This window comes from Ixodes scapularis, unplaced genomic scaffold (genome assembly GCF_016920785.2).
Source record: "Ixodes scapularis isolate PalLabHiFi unplaced genomic scaffold, ASM1692078v2 PGA_scaffold10__122_contigs__length_95168666, whole genome shotgun sequence".
NCBI lineage: Eukaryota > Metazoa > Arthropoda > Arachnida > Ixodida > Ixodidae > Ixodes > Ixodes scapularis.
In genome coordinates this window covers 90,557,080-90,579,069 of record NW_024609836.1, presented here as the reverse complement: position 1 = coordinate 90,579,069, position 21,990 = coordinate 90,557,080, and the positions used below count along the sequence as shown (strand labels likewise).

Below are 21,990 nucleotides of genomic sequence, written 5' to 3'. Positions count from 1 at the left end.
TGTTTGAAACTGCGGTTACGCAGGCTGCGCCTATCGAAATCACAGTCCACTCGGTTAGGGTTAGGAGGGACGCCGGTGAGAGCCTAGTCTCAAACCCAGTGGCCGGGCTCTAAAACTGTTTGTTGCCCCATGGGTCGAGTGTTTCTTGGAAAGGTGTACAGACACCCCCATGCAAGAAGACAAATGTTCCTATCACTCATCGCACGCAGCTATCAAGAAACGGAACTTCTTTGTTCACTAGATAGGGGAATGGCACGCTAACGGATTTGTCTGCCGCTTTTTCGATAAACTGAAGCTTCGATTATTTCCCTTTCCATCTTCTCATTCTCTCTCTTACGAAACCTTCTGCGCTCTAACACTGGATCACACCCACATCGTTTGCGGTGCTCCGCAAGATGGCCACCCTTGTAACCTTTTAACTGAGGTCAATGTTCACGACACTGTACCCTGCCTTCACGCGAATCCTGCGGGCTGGGTTCGTAAAGAGTGCACCAACGGCATCGCAGCCTGCAGATTACATGCGTCAGAAGGTTAACGCGAGCGATGGTCGCACCGCGCCCAATTCGATGAGATGTGGGCTACCACACACTGCATGTTCCTCGATGGAGCGCGACCAACATCCCCCAAGCCAACAGAATATACACCTTTCCAAGAAACACTCGACCCCAGGGGCAGCAAACCGCTTTCGAGCCCAGTCACTGGGTTTGAGGCTAGATTCTCACTGGCGTCCCTGCTAACCCTAATCGAGTGGACTGTGATTTCGATAAGCCCAGTTTCAAACACTGCTGGCGACTAAATGCTCGTCGTTTCCCGCTGTATTTTGTGTTTCATGGTGTATGTATTTTCCCGACGACGTGAAAAAAACATTGTACCAAACTAAAAAAAAAAAAAAATTCTTGGGTACGCACGTGGCAGAACGAATGCGAATGGAATGTCATTTGTTGTGTGTTTTTTTACGATAAGTTTCAACGGCGCCGCTCGGTTAGCCGTGCATCAAACGACAAAGCGCTTAACTGTCGGAAATATTTGACAAAGATAGCCAAAAGGCATGCATTTTTCACGCTTACAAATAATGTGTTTAACGATGGACAGGACCCGGACATACAATTTAGCAAGTGCAAAATTCGAACACTACATTGTGCGTACCACACGGTTTAGCGTTATCTGAAAATAATTCATTTGAGAAAGATCTCAAATAACACAGTCCCAGTCGAGGACAGTCACATTTTGACGATCGGACGGAGTCCAAGATGACTTCGTTTTGGGGCACGTTTTGGGGAGAGCTTCCTTTTTTCACAACAGCACACGGCAAAAGAACGGGCGCGACTGACTCCAACCCGAACACGTATTTTTGACTGTGACTGAGAAGGACTCTACGCGGATTATCTCTGGGAGGGAAGAGAACATTTGTCATTGTTCGCAAAATCTCGTCGAGGGCCGTTCGACGTCCTTCCTCTTCTTTGTTTCCCGTGAATGACCAGCAGAAACGCTTTAATGGCCAGACACTTACCAGCCCTAGTTCTCACAGTGGAAGATAACACAGACAGAATACGCAGCATGCATCAGAAAAATTATGTGGAAAGTTTCAAGAGGGGTCAGAAAACATCGAATCCAAAACCGCAAAAAACATAGGTAGAGGATCGCGCTGAGAGGGTTTTCACATCCAAGAGAGTGGCAGAAAATTTCTAGCTGATAGAGGGCGCGCGAGTCGCATTGGCCACATCAGCATCAGCAACATGGCGTCGGCCTAGCAGCGTTTTTTGGAAAAGTGTATAGTGCGCAAACGTAACCTAGGTGAATAAAAAGAAAGACATAGATATCAAACGAAATCTGTAGGTGCAATTTTCGGACAGAGGCTCTTGATCATAGCGTGATGCAATATACTCGTGCCCAATTAGAGCTTGCCACTTTAGATGGGTTCGTTATCTCAATGTGGCTGCTCCTTGGCCGCTCTGTGTACTATCGAATCACTCCCCCCCTTTCCCCTTTTTTGTTCTTTCGATAACCCATACCTGCGAAGTCAAGGTATCGTTCTGATTTTCTGGTTTGTTCGAGAAGGTCTTGCGCAACTTTCGTTGTCGCTCGGGTATAAAGTCAGCGCCAGACTGCGACCTGCACCAGCCGCGTTCCGCTGACTCCTCCAGAACGCAGAAATGGAACACTCCGCTGGGAAAATTGTTGCTGCCATTGTACTCCTCTCGGCTCTCGTCATTCAGCGAGGTAAGTATCTGAATATATTCTTCCGAGTGAGGTGACAAGTCATGCCGCCGGGATGGTAAGAGACACACTGTATCAGACCATTCCGATGAGAAGTATTCACTGGTGACTTTAGCCCAGTCAGCGACTCCTGACCACGTGCTGACCGTGCGACCTTCCGCAGACCTCTCGCAACGTCCATTGCACATTACCAACATTGCTGGTATTTGCAGCGTATAAACATGAACTCGTTCTGAGCCTGAGCGTTAAGCAGCCCAATTAAGTATGGCGTTCATTTAATACTCTCTATAACCGCCTACTGCGCTGTGGCACGGCTTTCCTGTGGAATATCAGACGCACTGCATGCGTGCCCGCGTTGAACTGCCTTGAATCCGCGAAAATATGGCAAGGAGATCAAACTATACACTCTAAGAACTATACGGACAATACAGGATTGTTGTTTCTCAATATCGCGGATTATGACAAGACGAGACGAATTTTTCGAATGAAAGAGTATGTTAATGATCATTTATGTATGTTATGTGCTTCTTTGTGAGCTAAGAAAGCAGATATTTGTCGAGGTGTGTTGTCTATGAGGAGATGTTTGTGTCGACTAAGCACCAGGTGGCGTGCTGTGCACCGTGGGCGAACTTTAGTCCGGAAAATACGGTAGTTGTGTTGACAAAAAGGGCGTCAGCTTGTCTAACCTAAAGTGAGCCGTGAAAAGCTCTTTTACACCGAACCACCCCACGATAGACATCAAGCTGTGGGAAACACCATGACAAAACGGAACACATACTGCCCTGTCACTCTGATGTGTCCTTTTCCTGTGAACCCTATGACCATTTTTTGCAGTCGGGTATGAAATCGAGCGAACCTTTTAGCCGTGTACAATTGGAGGGCGGTGTGGAGATGACGGGCATAAAAGAAGTGACCTGAATAAAATTCAGCACCCGTGTTTGTCCCTTCTCTGTAGCCTCCGTCTTGGGTTTTAAAAACGTTTAACTTCAATCAGCTCGCCTGCCTTAGTACGTTATTTGCGATCTTGCTGGTTTGCTTCCTCGTCGACCCTACTCGCTCGCTTGCTTGGGTAGCTTGGGCCTGCTGGCACGCAGGGAGTAGTGTGTTTAATGGGTGGACAGTGAAAATGCGTTCGTTTCCGGGAATTATACTCTTTGCTTGCTCCAGATGGCCTTGTTGCAGATGACCAGGGCTGGCTTGCAAGAATCTGTAACAAAAGCCTGACAAGCCAGGGCGCGCCAGCGCTTTAGACGCAAGTTCAGATGCCACACCGCTCGTGCCCTAGTTTTGGCAAAAATATATATATATATTTTTTTATACGCTGTTTTTTGCCGCGTGGGCATATTTCATCTCGTGATTTTGGTGTGGTTAGGGTTCCTGTCCGTAAACTCGCTCCATGTTGCGGAACTTTTGAGAAGCTGTCCTATACGCTCCTTTTGCTGGACAGCCCAGCATTTGTATGGGGCCGGAGGAGAGCTTTGCGCGCCAAGAATCTCGGAGTCCATGCACCAACAGAACTCTCTACTGAGGCCACGTCAGCGCGGTGGCGCTGCTGTCGGTTCTGCGCATGCGCACCGTCTTTATCTAGCGCGAATCTATTTTCTGGGCACGCCCAGCGCCCACACCTTTTGTGGGCAAACGCGGGCTCGAGCGCAGGCAGTGTGTTGGGCTATAGACCCCCTTCGGAAGACTGCCCTTTTTGGCAGCTGTGGAATCCATCCACAAAGGTGGGCTAAAACCGCAACGTCACGGCACACTTTACGCGTCTGGTTTGATCACGAGGCAATAACACACCTACACAAAAAGGTTCCTGTCAATGGAGGAACGTGTTCCTCACTGGCACCCCCCCCCCCCCCCCCCCTCTCCATATTGGGGAGCTTCTCATCCTTCGACAGCTCTTGGGCGTCTCGCGAGCTCTGAGCAGGTACGCACAGCCACAGCATGACTGAAGACAACAAGCTCCTGTAGGAAAATAAGGAGAAAAAGAAAATATATATATTCGGAGAAAACCTACATTTTCGAACACCTTCCTCTCCGTTCATGAACATTGTCAGAGACGGCTGGCGCCCCCTCAGCAATTGGACCCAAGCCCGGTGCCGAGTGTCTTTCGACGCGCTGATTGGACACGAGGTCCGGCCGATGGATGACGCAGCACTCCAATCTCTTAGCTGGATCCCACTGTGAGGACGTCGGAATTCGAGTGCACAGGCTTTGATTATAGACCCCTTTCGAAAGTCCCGTGCCGATTATTAGTAGGTCCGAACCCCTGCACAATGGCGGAATAACTGCATCGAGGAACGTGCAAGTCATTCCATAAGAGAGCGAACGAGCCGATCAGGCAATCAAACAGCGTTGAAAGTGCAACGTCACTGCGCGCATCACCTTTTTGTGTGGGTGTTTTTTTTTTGTTTTTTTTTTCCGTGTGCCGTGACGTTGGGGTGTTAGTCCGCCATTGTGCAGGGGTTACACAGCTGCCAACAGTGGGCAGTATTTCAAAAGGGGTCTATTGTACGTGGTGTTGCCAGAACCCGCAAATCTACAACGCTTTCATCTCATCTTTTTTTTTTTTTTTTCTTTCCTCTTGCTTTTTTTCCGGCATATTTATAATGTGACCTGTTTTCTTTTTTAATATTATTTCAATGTTTTTTTTTTGTTTTAGGAGCCTGCGAAGGTGAAAGGTGTGACTCTGACAAGGTGTATAATTGCTATAAGGATGCGATGTACAAGATACATCTGTGGAGCGATCGTTTCTCAGCTCGATCTGCCGCTCAAAACTGCGGGTAGGTATCCCTGTCACTCCTCCGAAGCAATAGCCCCTACCCTCCGTTTCACGATAGCTTGGCGAACTGGGGAGGCTGCGGCCCTGTCGACCCAATAAGAGCGTCGGACCAGGGCACGTGACCACACTCCATGGTCGAGGCCTCCGAGGCCTGGTTACCACCACAGCAACAGCGCCGTCCGCGACAAAAAGTAGTGTTGGCGCCAGACTCTACTGACCGTCATTGTCATTTTTGTTTGTTACTTTTGAGAGAGAGAGAGAGGTGTGGCTGGAAGTGACGTGGTTTTATAGAGGTATATGAGTCAATGTGTTTTCTAATAACCTTTAAGTTGCGAGTGCGCTCCGTGTTGTCATAATATACCTTCTTCGCTTTGTCCCTGTTCTTCGGCGCTTCTATCATATCGTACTACTGAAGCTGCGGATTCAATGGGTCATGATAACAATAACACTTCTCACCGCTTGAACTGCTTAAGTGCACACCAGTGATGGCGCTCTCGCACTTGGGGACTTCTAAGAGCTCGTAGTGTGCGTTCGAGTGATCTCCAGATGATGTTTGCAGGTGGGCAAAGAATGTGTCGGCCTGCACAGAAGGCCTGATAACCATCGGATGCGCGGACGAAGTGAAAAATCGCATTCGCATCCTCGAAGAAGGCTTCGACAAGACACGTACTTCGGTCTGCGACCCAAATCTGTTCATTAGTGAGTGTCATTCTTTAGGAGTCTACTCATTGTGTACCTGATAAAAGCGAAGGCCGTGAACCGGCTCAGTTGAAATCCGGAGAAAAGCTCATCTACTTTTTGGCGGGTCCGGAGAAAAAATCAACCGTCTCTTAAGTTTTGACAGAGCCAAAGAAAAGCTCACCTGAATACTTTTTTTTTTCTCGCAAGGTGGTTGTTTTAAGTTATACAACTAGTGCAACTACAGACACCTTTCACATAGGATACATTTCAAAGTTGGCCGCGTTAGTGCAGACCTCGTTCCACTCTCGTGTCGACCGTTCTTGAGTATACTCTTGCCATAATTTTATTTTGATGTAGCCGGAATAAAGCCAGTAAAAAACTTTTTTCGTTTTCCGATTAAAATGACAGTAAAATTATAAGTTTACCCTATTAACAAAAAATTGAAATACGAAGATTTAGCATAGCGTACGCAGTGTCTGCTACTAGAGGAAACGTTAATTCAATATTAGTATAAAACTCAAAGAACTACTCAAGCTGCCATTACATTTGTAATATTTTATTGGAACTATCTTTTAAAGGTGCCCCGAGGAAGTTTCTGACATCGCTTAAATATAGCAATAACTCACTCTGCCGTCTCTAAACATCCTAAAAATCAATTTATCATAACTATGCGCAGTCGATTTCCCTGTTAAAAAAAAACAAAAAACAATCAAAGATCGCACATACCGAGGCAGAGGTTTGTCAAGCAACACTGAGTTGCATTTTTCTCTCTCTCCTTTCCCTCTCCAAGCAAAGAAAAAAAGAAAAACTGAAGGACGTGTACAAATCTGTACCGTCTGCTACTACCCCTCGTTCTCCTCCGTACCCTCTCCTCCTCCCCCTTCTTTCCTCCTCCTCCCTCTAAATTTAGCGGGAAAAGTACCCCACAAAACGAAACGGGTTAAGTTTCCCTGCTAAATGTAGCAGGGAAATTGACGTCACGTGACCTCAACACCAATTCACTTTCCCCGCTAAATTTAGCAAGGCGGTTACGCTGATGTTGACGGCGACGGCGAAAAAGTGAAACGCGGGAACGGGCGCCTAAGAGCTGTGCACTAAAAAAAAAAAAAAAATAATTTGAATTTGGTGTATTCCCATGGATATGACACCGTGACTCTCATGACGGCCACAAGCAAATGCAAATTGGGAAAAAGGTCTTTTTTTTCATATTACATAGCGAATTCGCGGTGTTTCGGGGGAAAGGGCGCGCGTTTTCTTTCAACGTAGCCCAAGTAAAAAATATAACAAGGCACAAACTACCCTTCTTTCAATGTTAAACTTTTTTGCAATGCCCCTTTAAAAATCACGTGCTTTTTTTTTTTTTCAGGCTTACTTGATTGGAACGAATGTTACAATAAGGAGGTTGTTGATCAGTGCCTGGACGCCTCGCATCACCAAATCAAGGAGCTCGAAGACAGCGAAAAATTCTCCCAAAAAGACGTCGAATGCCGGTGATGGATCACTGTCGTTCACTCGTTTTATTAGAATCAAAGGTGCCGCGGAATCAAACCCAGCCTCGCATGGGCGCTGCCATCTTGGAACCACGTGATGCGGCAACCATTATACTCCATTTTGTCTTGCAATGGAACGCGATGTCCGCTACGATATACACGAGCCAATCCATAGTTAGCGTAGCTTTTCTCGTGACTTGGCGCTGCCCGCGTCGCGCCGCCCAACCAAAAGGACACCAGACACCTTCCGAGCTTAGGATTCACTCCGGTGTCTTCTATACTCTGTTTCATACTTAGTGTGCACCGCTGTCAAAGCTACTGGTGGGAGCACGGGGCTTGATCTCGTTGATCATTTGCACGCGCTTTCGCGCAAACAAAACCATAGATGAAGTCATGCGCTCGCGCCAGTAGCTTTGACAGCGTTGCACGCCAAATATGAAACAGAGTATTGGCGACGAGCGCGACCGAAAGCGTCGCTGTGGTCGGCCTTCCACGATTGGCCGAACGCTGACTTATGACGTCGGAAAGGGTATATCCTCGACGGAAATAAGAGGAACGAAAGAACTTTAATTTTGACGGTGTTGGCAGTGTTCCTTTGAGAGCGCAATGATTTCAAGCTTCCACCATGCTATTTACAAACACCATCGAACTTCTTGTATGCAAGGTAATGACGTCACAAGGGAGAACCGTAAGAGGGCGCTACCGTAACTTCTCGCCGCTAATAGTGTCCACTGAGGCCCATTGTAAAGTGAAGCAAACTACAGGTTGGTTCAACTCGTCGCTTCCCTGTCCCCTCTGCGCCTTGGAGGATGCGTTGTACTCCTGCATGTTTTCCGTCGCATTTCACACACTGGAAAGTTCCCTCCGACGCTCATATTTACTGCTTAAAAAGGCCACGAAGCGATATCGGTCTGCAATGTTCGTGACCGTTGCAGAGGCGTTACTGGTCCTAGTCTGGCCCAAGCATACTCGCACAGACCGCCACTGATTCGGAAGCTTCTTTGACGCGATAAAATTGCGAGGTCGAAAGTGGACTACTTCTTTCACACCTGCCTTCGCAATTGCTTGCAATAATGCAGAGAATTTAAAACAAGCAATATTTTCACAACCTGCTTTTATATATATATATATATAATAAGTACTCGAGAAATATTTGGATAGTCCGACATAGGCCGAACAGGAAATTTATTTAATTTTAACTTTTACTAAAGCATTAATCAGCAGCCTTTACAATATTCGCCTTAGGAAATAAAATATCCTTATGTCCATTTGTGGCTGATGGAAAAGGCTCAGCGCATACTGAAAATAAAGCTCTAATTGGCGAACTTCTGCCAGAAACAAAAGAAAGAACGAGCATCGAGATAGCAGAAGCAAGCGTCGAGGTAGCGGAGTGACAGCTGGCTTGAGCTAGACTGACTTGGCAAGGCCATGCAGTCTCCTTATTTAATGTAATCTGGATCTTGAATATTCGGCCTAGAATGCTAGAGAATAGAACCCTGTGGAGACTGACTCGGCGTGGTAATGTTGGCCATCTATCTATTACACTTGGGGTAAGGCTAAACACGAATCCTCTAGAAATTGGAGCAGAATCGATTGATCAACGCTATCTCCAACATCGGGCATTAAACCCCAGGCGCCTGCTTTGGAGCCACGTGCATTCCCCTCTCGGCCACGCACGCGGCAACATGGTATAAGTGACGGCCAGTCAAATAAAGTCTGACAGTTGTCTTCCGTAATATCGGCGAAATAAAATTAAAAGCCGCAGGTGGAGTACCTGGACAAGTTTGGATGAGGTCTAACGCTAGGCGCCACTTTTTGAACCTGTGTAAACAGATCGTTATTTGTTTGAACAGATCTGCCTCGTAGATCTCGGCGTAGCCCACTAATATTGAATATATATTCGCCGTCGACAACGCTGGAATCGCGTGATTTTTACGCAGGCGGCTTTTCTTCAGCTTCAAATATTGCAAACCCCAACCACTAACGAACGTTAGAGCAGCATATGCAAAACCTCTTCGTACGCGAAAAAACAAAACAAAAACATTATTACTGCTTATGCGCTGAGCCCAAACAACGTTTAGGAACGCGATCGTGAGCAAACGCAGATTGCGTTCGCTTACGACCAATTTCTTGTGATGTGTTACAACGAGGGAACGCACTGGCACGCTGGCGCTATCTATGAGGGACCTTCTAACCGCACTTCCCTAGAGCGAAGGTTTCGTAGTATTTGCGAGACCAAATAATGTACGCTCTATCAACGAGAAATGGTTTTTTATAACATTGTCAAAACGTTTTTCGAGCCAAAACAGAAAGTGTGATGCGCGAAACAAAAATAGGAAACGGACAGAAATGCCAAATGTTCCACAGCTAGCCGGTAGATCGCGCCTCTGTGTTCTCTTGTCGTGAGAGCTCCCAAGAGGCTTTAGTTCACTCGGTCATACGCAGTCGCAAGTGTGTGAACTAGCCTCCGATCTTCCACATGAGGTGAGTCTTGCTTGACCACCCCTTTTTCTTAATGGTCTTTGACAGGATGATATGGAACGAGATGGACTGCATGCCGTTGGCGGCAGCGGGCTGCCCCCAGTCAGCCAGTTTAGCCCTCGAAGCAATCCGAAACTACGGCTCTACTCGGCTGGACATCGAAGACTGTCCGAGATCTGGCGGCGGCAACTAGGGACTCGCCTCAAGACCGGAGATGTTCGTCTCCTTGGGAACCCTGCTTGCGCCATTGGTTGGTTCTTTATAACAAATAAACATTCCCAGAATACCTAATCTACAAAGGCTCTCAGCATGTCAGTGATCTCCAGAGTCGCACTGCTCTATACAAATACATCATTCAAAAGCTGCAGACATGATGGTAGAATCATCGAACCATGTCTGCTTCATGCACATGTGGATGCTTCAAACATTCCTGCAGACAGTGTTTTTTTGTTTTGTTAGACTATCTATTATGGTGTCCGAAGTCTACCCAATCAATATTTTGCTACAGCGTCACGTAAATGTTCAACAAAGTAAAAAAACGCAACTGCTCGAATCTGAAACCGAAACTCGACGGGTGAGAGAGAAGACATGAAGGGAAGGAGATTGTTGCCAGAAATCGCGTGGCTGTGCAACATTTTTTTTTTTTTTTTTTTTTTGTAGCGTTGTGCAGTTTCGCGTGGCTCGCATAATGAGCCTTGCTCCGTGCTACGCAAGCGCGAGGAGCAGTGAAATCACACGGCGCACAGCTGGCGGGGCGGAGGCCCCGTCGCCGCGGGCTCCGCCGCCACCGCGCGCGCCTCGCCGGTCTGCGCAAGCGCGAGGAGCAGTGACGTCACACGGCGCACAGCTGGCGTGCCGGAGCCGCCGCCGCCGCGGGCTCCTCCGCCACCGTGCGCGCCTCGCCGGTCTTCGCATTCCAGAGGAGTGACGTCATAGCCGCGGCAGACGCACTGGCGCCACCGCGTGCCCAGCTGTGTTCCTCCGTTGCGCAGTAGCCAAGTCTGACGCTGCACCGGAGCTGCTTGATAGTGCCTCTCATTTTTTGCGCATAAGCTCACGCTACGTATAGACCTTTGTCCGGAAGTGCTGTTTTTAGCCTCGACCGCAAGGAGCAAAAGCGACCAATAATCTCGAACCCAGACGCTCATGGGGACGGGGGGCTGCGTCGGCCTGCGTCGGCTGCTTCCAGCCGCGGGCTTCTTCGCTGGTGTGCCGACTGCCGTTCCGCCGGAATCGGTCCTGTTTACCGCGGTATGCGTGTATAGTGCCAGTAATGTGAGAGCCCTTTGTCCATACGCCACTTTGCCGCTGTTGGTTTCCATCTAGCCGAGCCAGAAAACATCTCGCGATGATTTGACCACGCCCGAAGTGACGAAGAAAAAGCAAACATGGCGACGGTTTGTACGATTGTTTTGGTGGCTCCGGTGTTGCGTGTCCATGTGAGAAGATTCCCCTGCCCTTCGAAGTTATTGCAAGCTCCACGGGTGGCACGAAAGATGTGAAATCATCGTCTCAACTACAAATAAGCAGGCCTTCACAAGCAACGACGATGCCGAGCAGGCGCTTGGCACCATTGTGTCGTCAGATGCTCTACAACGCCGAGGTATTTTCATTAATCATTTGGAATGGCTTCAAGAGTGGGAAATTAATCTATTTCGCGGATTGTTAACGCCGAGGCGAGTGCCCTCCGTTGCAGTGCCGTTGTCGCGCAAAGTGCAGAGAAAACCGGGTGGCGATGGCGGCGGTGCTCTTTGATCGCTTTGACCTTGCGCCGTCGGGTTCATGGAGTCCGGAGTAAACGTAGGTACGTGCGTCTGCTGGATCGGTGTTTTGGACTACCGCAAAACTCTTTCTCACGGGCATTTTCCTTGTGAAGCTTAGTAGCTCATTACACCTCATCGTCGACTGCGCTCATTTGACTACGACGCACGAGCCTGCGTGATACGAATTTCACTGCCTAAGATCCTTGGTGTGCTGTAACGAGGGCTAATAAAATATCACCGCGAACTTCTGAACAAACGAGTCGAAGCTTCGTCTGTTATCATAACTGATCGCCTGTCACAATATTAATCAGTAGCGTTCCTAGACTCCGCCCCCACAGGCACCCTGCTTCGTTGCCCGATAGTAAGTGTCTCCTGGTACCTCGTAGAATTCCAGCTCCCACTTTAAGTAGGTACCATCCTTTAGAACTGGCAAATTAATAGTTTCGAACCCAGACAAGGCTGCACATTACAAAAGGAAGCTAATCCGAGCTGTCTACTAGCGAATGGCGGCGTTAATATTAGCGAATGGGTCGACCCATTCGCTAATATGAACGCCGCCATTCGCTAGTCATTCCATGAAACGTCGTGGTCTCGTTTCCATTCGCTAAAACGGCGTTTGATCAAGTGAACGCCTCCCACTTATTTCGGCTCGGCAGAGCCGCGCTGCCGCAGAAAGGCAAGCAGATCGCGAAAATCGGTCTCAAACGTGCCACGAATGTAATGTCGTATACAAGAAGCCAACAATCAAGCATTTGAAAGCTACAAGAAAGCGGTAGCGAAATATTTACTACGCAATGAACCCGGACTGAAACGCGGATGTCAAGGGTCAGCAGACACCGAGAACATTTAAGAACAGAAAGGTTTTCTCTTGTTTTCTTGATCTAGATGGGTTCTCGAATGTTCACGACATCTTATCTGTTGAAGAACGGGCCGGGGAGGCTTCTTGTGAAGACATCTTTCACGATGTGTCGGTGCATTCGGACAGACTGCCGCATCCAGCTCCTCAAAGCAACGCCGCCAACGCACCCCCCCCCCCCCCCCCCCCTGCCTGCCAGTTCTCTCCGCGTGGTGGCGCGAGCGTAGATAAACATGGCGGCGCCCTGGAATTGGCGCGGACACTGGTCTATTTCCTGGCATAGCCGAGCTAAGCCACCGCAATTTTTTTCAGTGAACATATTGGCAGCTTTTAGAAGCCACAAAAATGGGTATCATATTTATTTTCTATTTTTATTATTGTTCGTGTGCCTTCGGACTTAACTTGCTCCGAGGCCCTACCACAGCCTTCGTTTCTTCAGCTGTTTCCTGTACACACTCTAAGGAGTCTGGAGCGTCTGCATCTCCCGCGAAGCGCTTGGGAGAGATAATCGCTGCAATCGTAGAAGGCTCTCGAGGAATGTGTAGCCCGAAACAACCATGGATCCCGTTTGAGCCCTTCCCATTTCAACCCATTCCCAAAACGCCCTTCTTATCTGAACCCGTACTCAGACCACTTGTTGCGTTTGAACCCGTCCCGTTTCAAGCCGTTTGAATAAGACACTGCACATCTTATCCTCTTAGCGAAAAGTTTGAATCGTTCTAACCCTGGTCTGCGCATGTTTTTTGCTTAAGAATATGTTCTGAAATAGTTTTGCATGTCAACGTATTCTTAAGATATGCAACCCTTTCAGACAAGCTTTAACGTAAGATATTTATACTTCAGCCACTTAAAACGCTTTTTTTGTTTCAAAATGGTTATTAAAACGTGCAACCACGAAGCGGACAATGTACACTGTGCGACACTGGTTGCATTTACATGAATGCGACTGTGGCGCAGCGAATCGAGATTTGACTATTTGGTTGGGGTAAAAGAGGAAGAAGAAAAAGAGTATAAAGTATAATAAGAATAATCCAGAAAAGCAAAGATGAAAAAAATCATAGCCTTAAAACGACCACTCTGATCATGATTGTTGATGCTTGGAAATTGAAAACAGCCGCTACCAGACACCTGATTTGTTAGTGTAGAGGGTCAGCAGTGATATTAGGTTTTTCTTTTCGTTTTGTAGTTAGTAAATGCTACATATATTGTGTTTCATGTTAAATTGTTCTTTTTTCCTCCTGCTGTAGTTATAGCTGAATTTCTATACAACAGAAGGTTTCACATTTTGCTGAGGGTTTCAGGCTATATTGTAAATGTGAGCCTACTTGCGTGTGTTTTACTAATTTTTTTTTTATCGTAGTGCACTATTGTAGGATGTTTCTTGTTTAAATAGCAGTTTTATTACCTTCCTTCCAATCGCACCTCTGTAAATTCGTGTATATTTGCTTATGTTTTACTAATATTGTATTTTGTTTTTTATTGATAGGACAGTATTATAGACCGTTTCTTGTTTGCAGTTATTTTTTTTTAGTTTATATTCTAATCTTGAGATTTCATATTGTGAGTGTACTTTTGCTTTGAATGTACTCATTTTGTATTGTCTCCGTTGTATGCTAAGCGGGGGTCAAAGCCTTGTCAGGCCTCACCCTTTTTGCCTTTGGCCCCCTCACTGGAAGAAATCCCCAGGTACAATTATATAAATCCATAAAGAACGAAAGAAAAATCCGGGGGAAGCTTTTAAACTCGGCGCAAAAATCGGCTCTATAACGTATCGCGCTATGATTTACCATAAATCTGCCCAAAGGTGGTAAAAGCATCGCATCAAAAATTAAAAAAAAAAAAAACATATTTGAGTAAAAGAAAAAAAAAGAAGAAAAAGAACCCCACTATAGTTGGTGCACTGACTCGCAAGAGGTAGTGGCCGTCCTGGTGGAGAGCGAGTGCGACGGCCCGATCCTGGTGGTGTCAGTGTACTACCGGCCTAGGACTTCGACGGCAAGGAAAACGAGAGCGGAGATCGACCACGGCTGGGTGGAGAAGCTGGCACGAGAGTACGGTAAGAAGAGAAAGCACGCGATTCTCGTCGGAGGAGACTTTAATGCCGAACACGAAGAATGGGGCTACGCGAAATCGTCAGTACGAGGTGCCGAGCTGCTGCGCAGGGCCACCGATATGGGACTCGTCCTGATCAATGAACCGGGCACCAAGACGCGGACCGCGCCCAGTATCAACCAACAAGACACCACGCCTGATCTAACTTGGGCCGACCCTCATACTGCAAGGAACATCGAATGGAGAGTCTTCGAGGATGCGTGGGGCAGCGACCACCACCCTATTGAGACGTGTATCGTCGGCAGGGCAAAGCGACACAAGAAGCATAGGACGGCAAAGACTTCAGTGTGGGACGACTTTCGCACCATTCTAGAAGGATCCACGGGCACCAAATTAGATGACCTGACAAAACTGATTAGGGACGCGGCCAAGGCCGCAACAGTCGAAACCCTAATCGAAAAAGAAGCGCCCATTCCGGATACCAGATTACTATCCCTATGGCGCAAAAGAACCAACCACCTGAGACGCTACCGTCGGACCCGCAAACGACGGGATATTCGCAAGGCCAACAGGTACGCGAAGGAGGCGCAGCGACATGCCAGCAGGCTGTGCAGGGACGACTGGATCAAGTCTTGCGAAGAGTTCAACGAACGGACGTCACTCAGACGCATGTGGGCTGTCTGTAACGCGATGCTGGGCAAGAGCAAAGGCGGCAACACAGCACCAAACATGGCCCTCGCGCAAGGCAAGGAAATCACACAGATACTGGACGAGATCGGAGATGTCTTCTTCCCGCAGCCAGCCACGAGCCCGGACCCCAAAATTTATGAACCCGAAGAATCGAAAGCCGAAGAGTACGAAGCAGATTTTACTATGTGGGAAATGGAGGCAGCCATCGACAGGGGCAACGAGCGGAGTGCGGCGGGCCCTGACGGGATTACCAACTCCATGCTCAAAAACCTCCCGGAGGTGGTCAAACATAACTTGCTGAAATCGATCAACAAATGCGTGGCACGAGGGAAACATACCGGAAAAGTGGAAACTGTCCTGGGTGTGCCCCATACCCAAACCAGGGAAGAAGCCGGACTGCGCGAGCAACGTGCGCCCAATTTCGCTTACATCTGTTCTCAGCAAACTGATGGAGCGTATGGTGCTCGCGCGCATCGATTGGATAATTGAGCATAAAAGAGAAGTGTTGCATGCCGCCCAGATGGGGTTCCGCAAGAACCTTGGCACGCAGGTCAGCTTAGTCCTCATTCCTGAATACTTAGTGAACCGGCCAACGCATTGCCACCCACAACTCCTGGTAGCAGTGGACATTAAAAAAGCTTTCGACACCCTACCTCACGCGACGGTTATTGACACGGCCCGAAAACTGGGCGTGCGGGGCAGACCCCTGAACTTCATCAAGGCTTTCCTGAGCGGACGAAAGTACCTGGTCGAGACCGGCAAGCACTGTAGCAGCGAACAGAAGACGAATGAAATAGGCGTGCCACAAGGAGCAGTGCTTTCACCGGTGCTCTTCAACCTGGCGATGGCGCCGCTCCTACGGCGGCTCGCCGTCATTCCGGACTTGGCATTCACAGTCTACGCGGACGACATCACGGCGTGGACTATGGGAAGTGACAACGCGCCCCCTCCCGAGACAACAATCCAAAGGGCCCTTGACGTGGTGAGCGACTTCCTGAAGGGGGTCGGTCTGCACCCGTCACCTGAAAAGACAAGATACTTAGCCTTTGGCAAAGGCTGGGAAAAGATCGACGCGGACCTGCGCTTTGACGGTCAGAAGATCGACAAAGTGGCCGAGCACTCCATTCCAGGGGTGAACGTCCACTCGGGCGGCAACCCAAGCGCCTGGATCGAACGTATGCGAAGCACGTGGAAGAAAGGACTTTCGATCGTCCGACGCTTAGCGACACGGGCCGGGGGCCTGGGAGAAAGATTAGCGAAGACCGTGGTCCAAGCCGCCCTTATATCCAAGATCTCGTAGGGCCTCCGTTTCTACAAATTCAACACCACTCAGCGGGCCAAACTGGAAACATTGATTAACGACGCACGACGCTGCATCTCGGGCTTGCCGAAGTGCACACGCCTGGACCTACTGCACGAGGCAGTCCCGATGCTCTCCCTTGAAGAGATCGAGCGGAATCAGGAGCGAACCTACGGTGCCAAACTGGCGTACACCCGACAGGGCAGGGCCCTATTAGAACTCATGCCTCCGTGGAGCTCTCTGTGCGCGCAGACCGCTCAATCACTAATACCGGACCCCATCCCACCATGGCAGAAGACGATGGTCACCCCGGCCTGTCCAATCCCGAGAAGGATGAATTCAACGACTAACGCCGGTAGAAGATGCAAGTTTGCCCGGCGGCACGAAGAGAAGGGAGGCGACGGCGACGACGAACTTCGAGTATACGTCGATGCCGCGTTCAAGGATGGAGTGGCGACCACAGTGGCATGGCATTATAAACACGTGACGAAATGCAAGGAACTGCAACACTGTGGATCCGCGCAGGAAGCCGAAGTAAATGCCGTACTCGAAGCCATCAAGGACACGGCAGTGTCATCAAGCGATGTATTTCACAAATTGCGCGTTTTCACGGACTCCCAGGCAACCGTGAGGGCACTTAGAACGCAGGTCAAGGCACACGCCGCAGTTGGAGAGATCTTCCGGCTAGCGCATGAACTGGAGCGACGCGACCCGAACCCACTCTCCATAAGCGTAGAGTGGATTCCTGGTCACGCGGGCATAGACGGTAACGAGAAGGCACACCGGGCGGCGATCGAAGAGCTTAAATCGTATCGACCTTCGACGCCAGGACCCGGTTGCGGCCCCCTCTGTGCTACCGCCATCGTCCGCTTTCTACTTATACGACCCCGAGGGCACCGTCCTCAACATTAAACTGGCGATGAAAAAAGAAGTAAAGATGAAGCTAAATGCCAAAGGCGAGCTCCCTGAAGCGAGCATTCCTTTGGGTTTCTTTCGACGGCATCAGACGGTCAAGCTGCGAAGACTCAGGGCCCACGCCGCCATCACGCCGGCCCGCACCCAGCGATGGGAGCGGGCGGCCCGCGAGAGGAAGAAGAGAGTTGACGGCGCTTCGATTGCAATAGACCACGACTACAGCTTGTTATCAAGAAAGCTGCGGCGAGAAGAGGAAGCCTGCTCAAAGGGCTGCATCTACTGCACAAATCGCGACGTAGAGTGCGACGAGCATCACCTCGTATGGGAGTGCCCAAACTTCCACGAGGAGAGAATGAAAGCCCTGGACGCGTTAGACCAGCAACTCCGCCCCACCTCCTTCGAAGCCTGGTGTCGACCTGAGGGAGAAAGGGACAAGCGCGTCGCGGTCCTGTCCGGCCTGCTCAGTTACCTGAGCGAGACCGGGCTGGACATCGTTCCCCCACGGCGGGACCACAGCTGTACCGGAGTTATGTAAATCGCCAATGTCCCGCCCAACCAACCATCCTTAAACTTGTCAATAACTTGACTCCTCTATCCACCAGTGTCAATAAACGTCTTTTCACTCACTCATATTTTCTACCTACGGCGCCCATCTGTTATCCACGCACCTCTGACTGGCGCAACGGCCAACAGATGGCGGCAGCGGCCCAGCCATCAGCTAAGGGTGCCCATATGACAGAGTTTTCAACTCTTCGATCGGGGTCAGGTGGTTTATAGGCCGCGCTTGCAACACGAGATTTGAGAAGGTGGCAAAAGCGTCGATCCTCTGTTAACGTCTCTGCCTTTCCGCCTGCTTTCCTCCTCACTAGCGACAACACTGCGCATGCGTACTTGCTACCAATCTCCGCAGGAGGCGTCTGCCATTAAATTGCTAACGCTCTTGGTGATTTGAGAAACACCCTCTCTTCGATCTAAGCTCTCTGCGTCAGGTTACCACCCGCTCCGCCTGGTCACTCCAAAAGCAGACGATGTTTTCGAATCATAAACGGCGCATTCTCAATAAAACCCATTAACTGAACACAAAACGAAAAAAAAAAAAGAAAAAGATAGTTCGTCGGATTATTTCAGCTACATGTCGTCTGCTTCTGGTGCGACCGGGCGGTAAGCTATGAAATGATTTTCTAACTACTTCCTCGACAGCTTTCCTCCTCAACTCGAACGCAAAATGAGAAATCACAGGGTCGTGACAATATATATTGTACGTTATAAGAACTCTATGGTCGTGACATAGCATTTTGCGCCGCAACCGGAAGTTCCCCCAGCCGCCTAGGGTCGCTAGGGTTAGCTGGCAGTGTTCCTTACGTGTGGCGAAATCGTCGATGAATGTCGAGCTACACGTCAGCCCTCCCCCCTCTCTTGCCGACGCAATCGGCATTCCCCGACTGGGCCACCTGAGTAATGTTGCTTTCATCGGCGGAAACAATAGGGCTAGATTGTCGATTTTGACAACGTTGGTTTCGGAACGCGACAACGCCAAGCTTCCACCGTGCTGTTTATCCTTTGCGAGTGATAATGGGTGCCGGCACGGCACTCGTCGGTCACGAACGCGATTCCAACTATTCGTCGACGGATCGATTGCTGACGAGCGCATTCGTCCTAGTGAGGTAGTGCTCGTGTCCGATCCGTGAGCTGGGGCCGGCTGCCGTGCTTTGGGCACCGCGGATGTATCACACTAAAAAGGCGGAGAGCTTTCGAAGGAAGGGGGGTACGAAATAGTCCGCTATATCTTCCGAATTTCCTACCAAAAAGGCAGGCTTTTGATTTTTTTTTTTTTTTTTGCCTTCTTTCGATGGGCCCACTTAACGATATGCCGTTAGTCAAATCCCAGTCTAAATTCATTAATCGCAGTCCAGGATCAATGTCATGCCTTTGCAAGGCCAAAAGCAAGTTGAAACGCGAACATGCGGACATTAAATCAACAAAATTTGAACTATACCCGTCGTGTTCAAAAATAGGCTGAATATGATCCACAATTTCCGTAAATGACAATCGCACGTTTGTATTTTGAGCCTGATGGCTCCATTTTTTGTTACAAACGGTCAACTCTGGCAAGCGCTCGGAGAGCAGCCAGCGGAGAGCACGTCACATCCGGCGCAATCGTGACGTAGTTTGTCTCGGGATGAGCAAAGCTGCGGCGAGGCTGACGTCGTCAGGATCCCCTAGCCTCTTCAACCACCAAAGCGGTTGAAGCACGCCAGCGATCGGGCCACCGCAACTAAGCGCAAATCTGCTTTTGTTGTGAATTTCGAGTGACGGGTCAATATTCTATAATCTTGTAGAGGGAGAATACCGACGTCTGGGACACACAAAAGAAGGTCCCATTGAGTGGGGAGTTCCTCCCTCCCCTCTTCTCTTGTGCTGGCCGTGGAGCTTCGTCGCAACCTGTCAGGTTTCCTAGACGGGCATTACAAACGAGGCTTTAGCGACATCCACCAGGTGCTCTTTGCTAATCGTTCAATTCGTTTTAAATTTCCTTTTCGAGACTTTTTTAACAAGATATTGGTATGTTCCATGTGATACTGCTCTTTTGAACACATATAGACCAAAAACTGAGCGCCGAAATGTCGTTCTAGTATCCTTTTACTACAACGACATTTCGGCGCTCATTTTTTGGTCTATATGTGTTCAAAGGAGCAGTATCACATTGAACATACCAATATCTTGTTAAAAAAGTCTCGAAAAGGAATTTTAAAACGAATTGAACGATTAGCAAAGAGCACCTGGTGGATGTCGCTAACGCCTCGTTTGTAATGCTCGTCTAGGAACCTTGACAGCAAGTGACGGAGGTTGTCTCTCCGGCCACGACGAGAGAAGGGGGGAAGGAGGAACTCACCTCTTCCCGCGAATCCCTTTTGTGTGTCGCAGAAGTCGCTATTGTCCCCCTACAAGATTACAGAAGATTAACCCGTCACTCAAAATTCGTACAAAAGCAGCCGCTTCGGTGGCTGGAACGACTAGGCCATCCTCTCGACGTCAGCCTCGCCGTAGCTTTGCTCGTCCTGGGACGACCTACGTCACGATTGCGTTGGATGTCACGTGCTCTAAGCTGGGCCTTCTCCGAGCGCTTGCCAGAGTGGGCCGTTTATAACGAAAAATACAGCCACCAGGATCAAAATATAAACATTGTGACAAGTTAGTGGCGCCCCCCTCCAGTCCGCCCGTCTGCGGCCGCCTGGCTCGGCGGGCAACATTGATCACCGCACGCAATAAACACCGTTGAGCGTACGCCGCTCCGGTCAGACATCGTCCACCCTCACAACCAGGCTGCGTGTCGTCTCTCCTCGGCGGGTGCTTCGGCCCCTTCGTCCACGTTCGAGAAAGATCGTGACACTGGCGACGAGGAACCGTGGCACTGGAGGCCACCAACGTGCACGGTTCGGCCCACGCCGCCGAGAGAGTCGCAACACCGCACCCCGCTCCTGTCGCCATACCGCTGTACGGAAGGCTCGAGCCGTTCGAGGGAGATGGGTCCGCCTGGCCGGTCTACGAAGAACAGGTCCACGTGTTCTTCCGGGCGAACGACACGCCCGAGGCGAAGCAACGGGACATCTTCCTGGCCAGCTCCGGGACCCGAGTCTTCAGCCTCCTTCTCGACCTCCTCAAGCCGGCCACGCCGCACGTCAAAACGCTGGGTGAGCTGCTCGCCACGTTGCGCTCGCACTTCAGCCCGGCGCCGTCCACGCTTATGGAGCGGTTCCGCTTCAACAACCGGAGCCGCCAGGACGGGGAGACCCTCGGGCAGTTCGTCGCTGCGCTACGAGGGTTAGCGAGCACCTGCGCCTTCGGCGACCAGTTGGACTCGCTACTCCGGGACCGGTTCGTCTGCGGCATCAACAACCCTGCCATGCAGACGCGACTCCTGGAGCTCCCCGACCCCTCGCTGGACGACGCGGTGAAGGCAGCGCTGGCGATGGAAGCCGCAGCAAACGACGCCAGCGAGATAGCGCGTGCGGCCGGCTCACCGTCGACGGAAGCGGCGGTGAACAAGATGGCGGCAAGGAGCGGTGCCTGCAGCCGCTGCGGTGCTGCCCACTCCCCCTCACAGTGCCAGTTCGTCCACGCACAATGTTTCACGTGCGGGAGAACTGGGCACCTCGCACGTGTCTGCCGAGGGGAGAGGACGAGCGGCGGCCAGCAGCAGCAGCAGCAGCCTGGTTCAAGCCCGGGTTCCAGTCAAGCCCGCGGCCAGGGTGGTCGTCGCAAGAGAACGCGGCGGGGACGAGCGGCACCAGGCCCGGGTTCGTCTTCAGCCAGGGTCCACGTCGTGGCCGAGGACCCGCAGATTTTCGACGTGTGGCACACCAGGAGAATTTCATCGTCTGTGCCACCATATATGGTGTCTGTCGAAATCTGCGGCCACCCCATCACCATGGAGCTGGACACAGGGGCCAGCGTGTCGGTCATGCCCGGGAAGCTGTTCAAGCAGACCTTCCCTGGCGTGTCCATCGAGGCGTCTGACGTCATGCTGCGCAGCTACTCCGGGCAGCTTTCCCAGGTCCAGGGTCGGGCCCAAGTCAGCGTTCGCCTTGGCGACAGGGAGGCAATCCTTCCCCTTTACTTAACCAAGGGGTCGTCGCCGACGCTGCTGGGCCGGAACTGGATTCACTCGCTGGGTGTTCGGCTGCCGGAGTACCAAGAAGCTGCGCTGCACGTGGTGCAAGACGTCCCGAGCCTCCTGACCGACTTCCAGTCCCTGTTCCAGCCGG

General features: G+C 50.3%; 1 protein-coding gene across 1 annotated transcript; it reads left to right on the top strand.

The window, feature by feature from the left end:
- Positions 1-2,106: 2,106 nt before the first annotated feature.
- Positions 2,107-9,939, top strand: LOC115316796. The gene is made up of 5 exons (XM_029976291.3): positions 2,107-2,220; positions 4,877-4,997; positions 5,556-5,695; positions 7,044-7,167; positions 9,697-9,939. Exons 1-5 carry the CDS (start codon positions 2,154-2,156, stop codon positions 9,839-9,841), a joined length of 597 nt encoding a protein of 198 aa, XP_029832151.3. The 5' UTR covers positions 2,107-2,153; the 3' UTR covers positions 9,842-9,939.
- Positions 9,940-21,990: the final 12,051 nt, after the last annotated feature.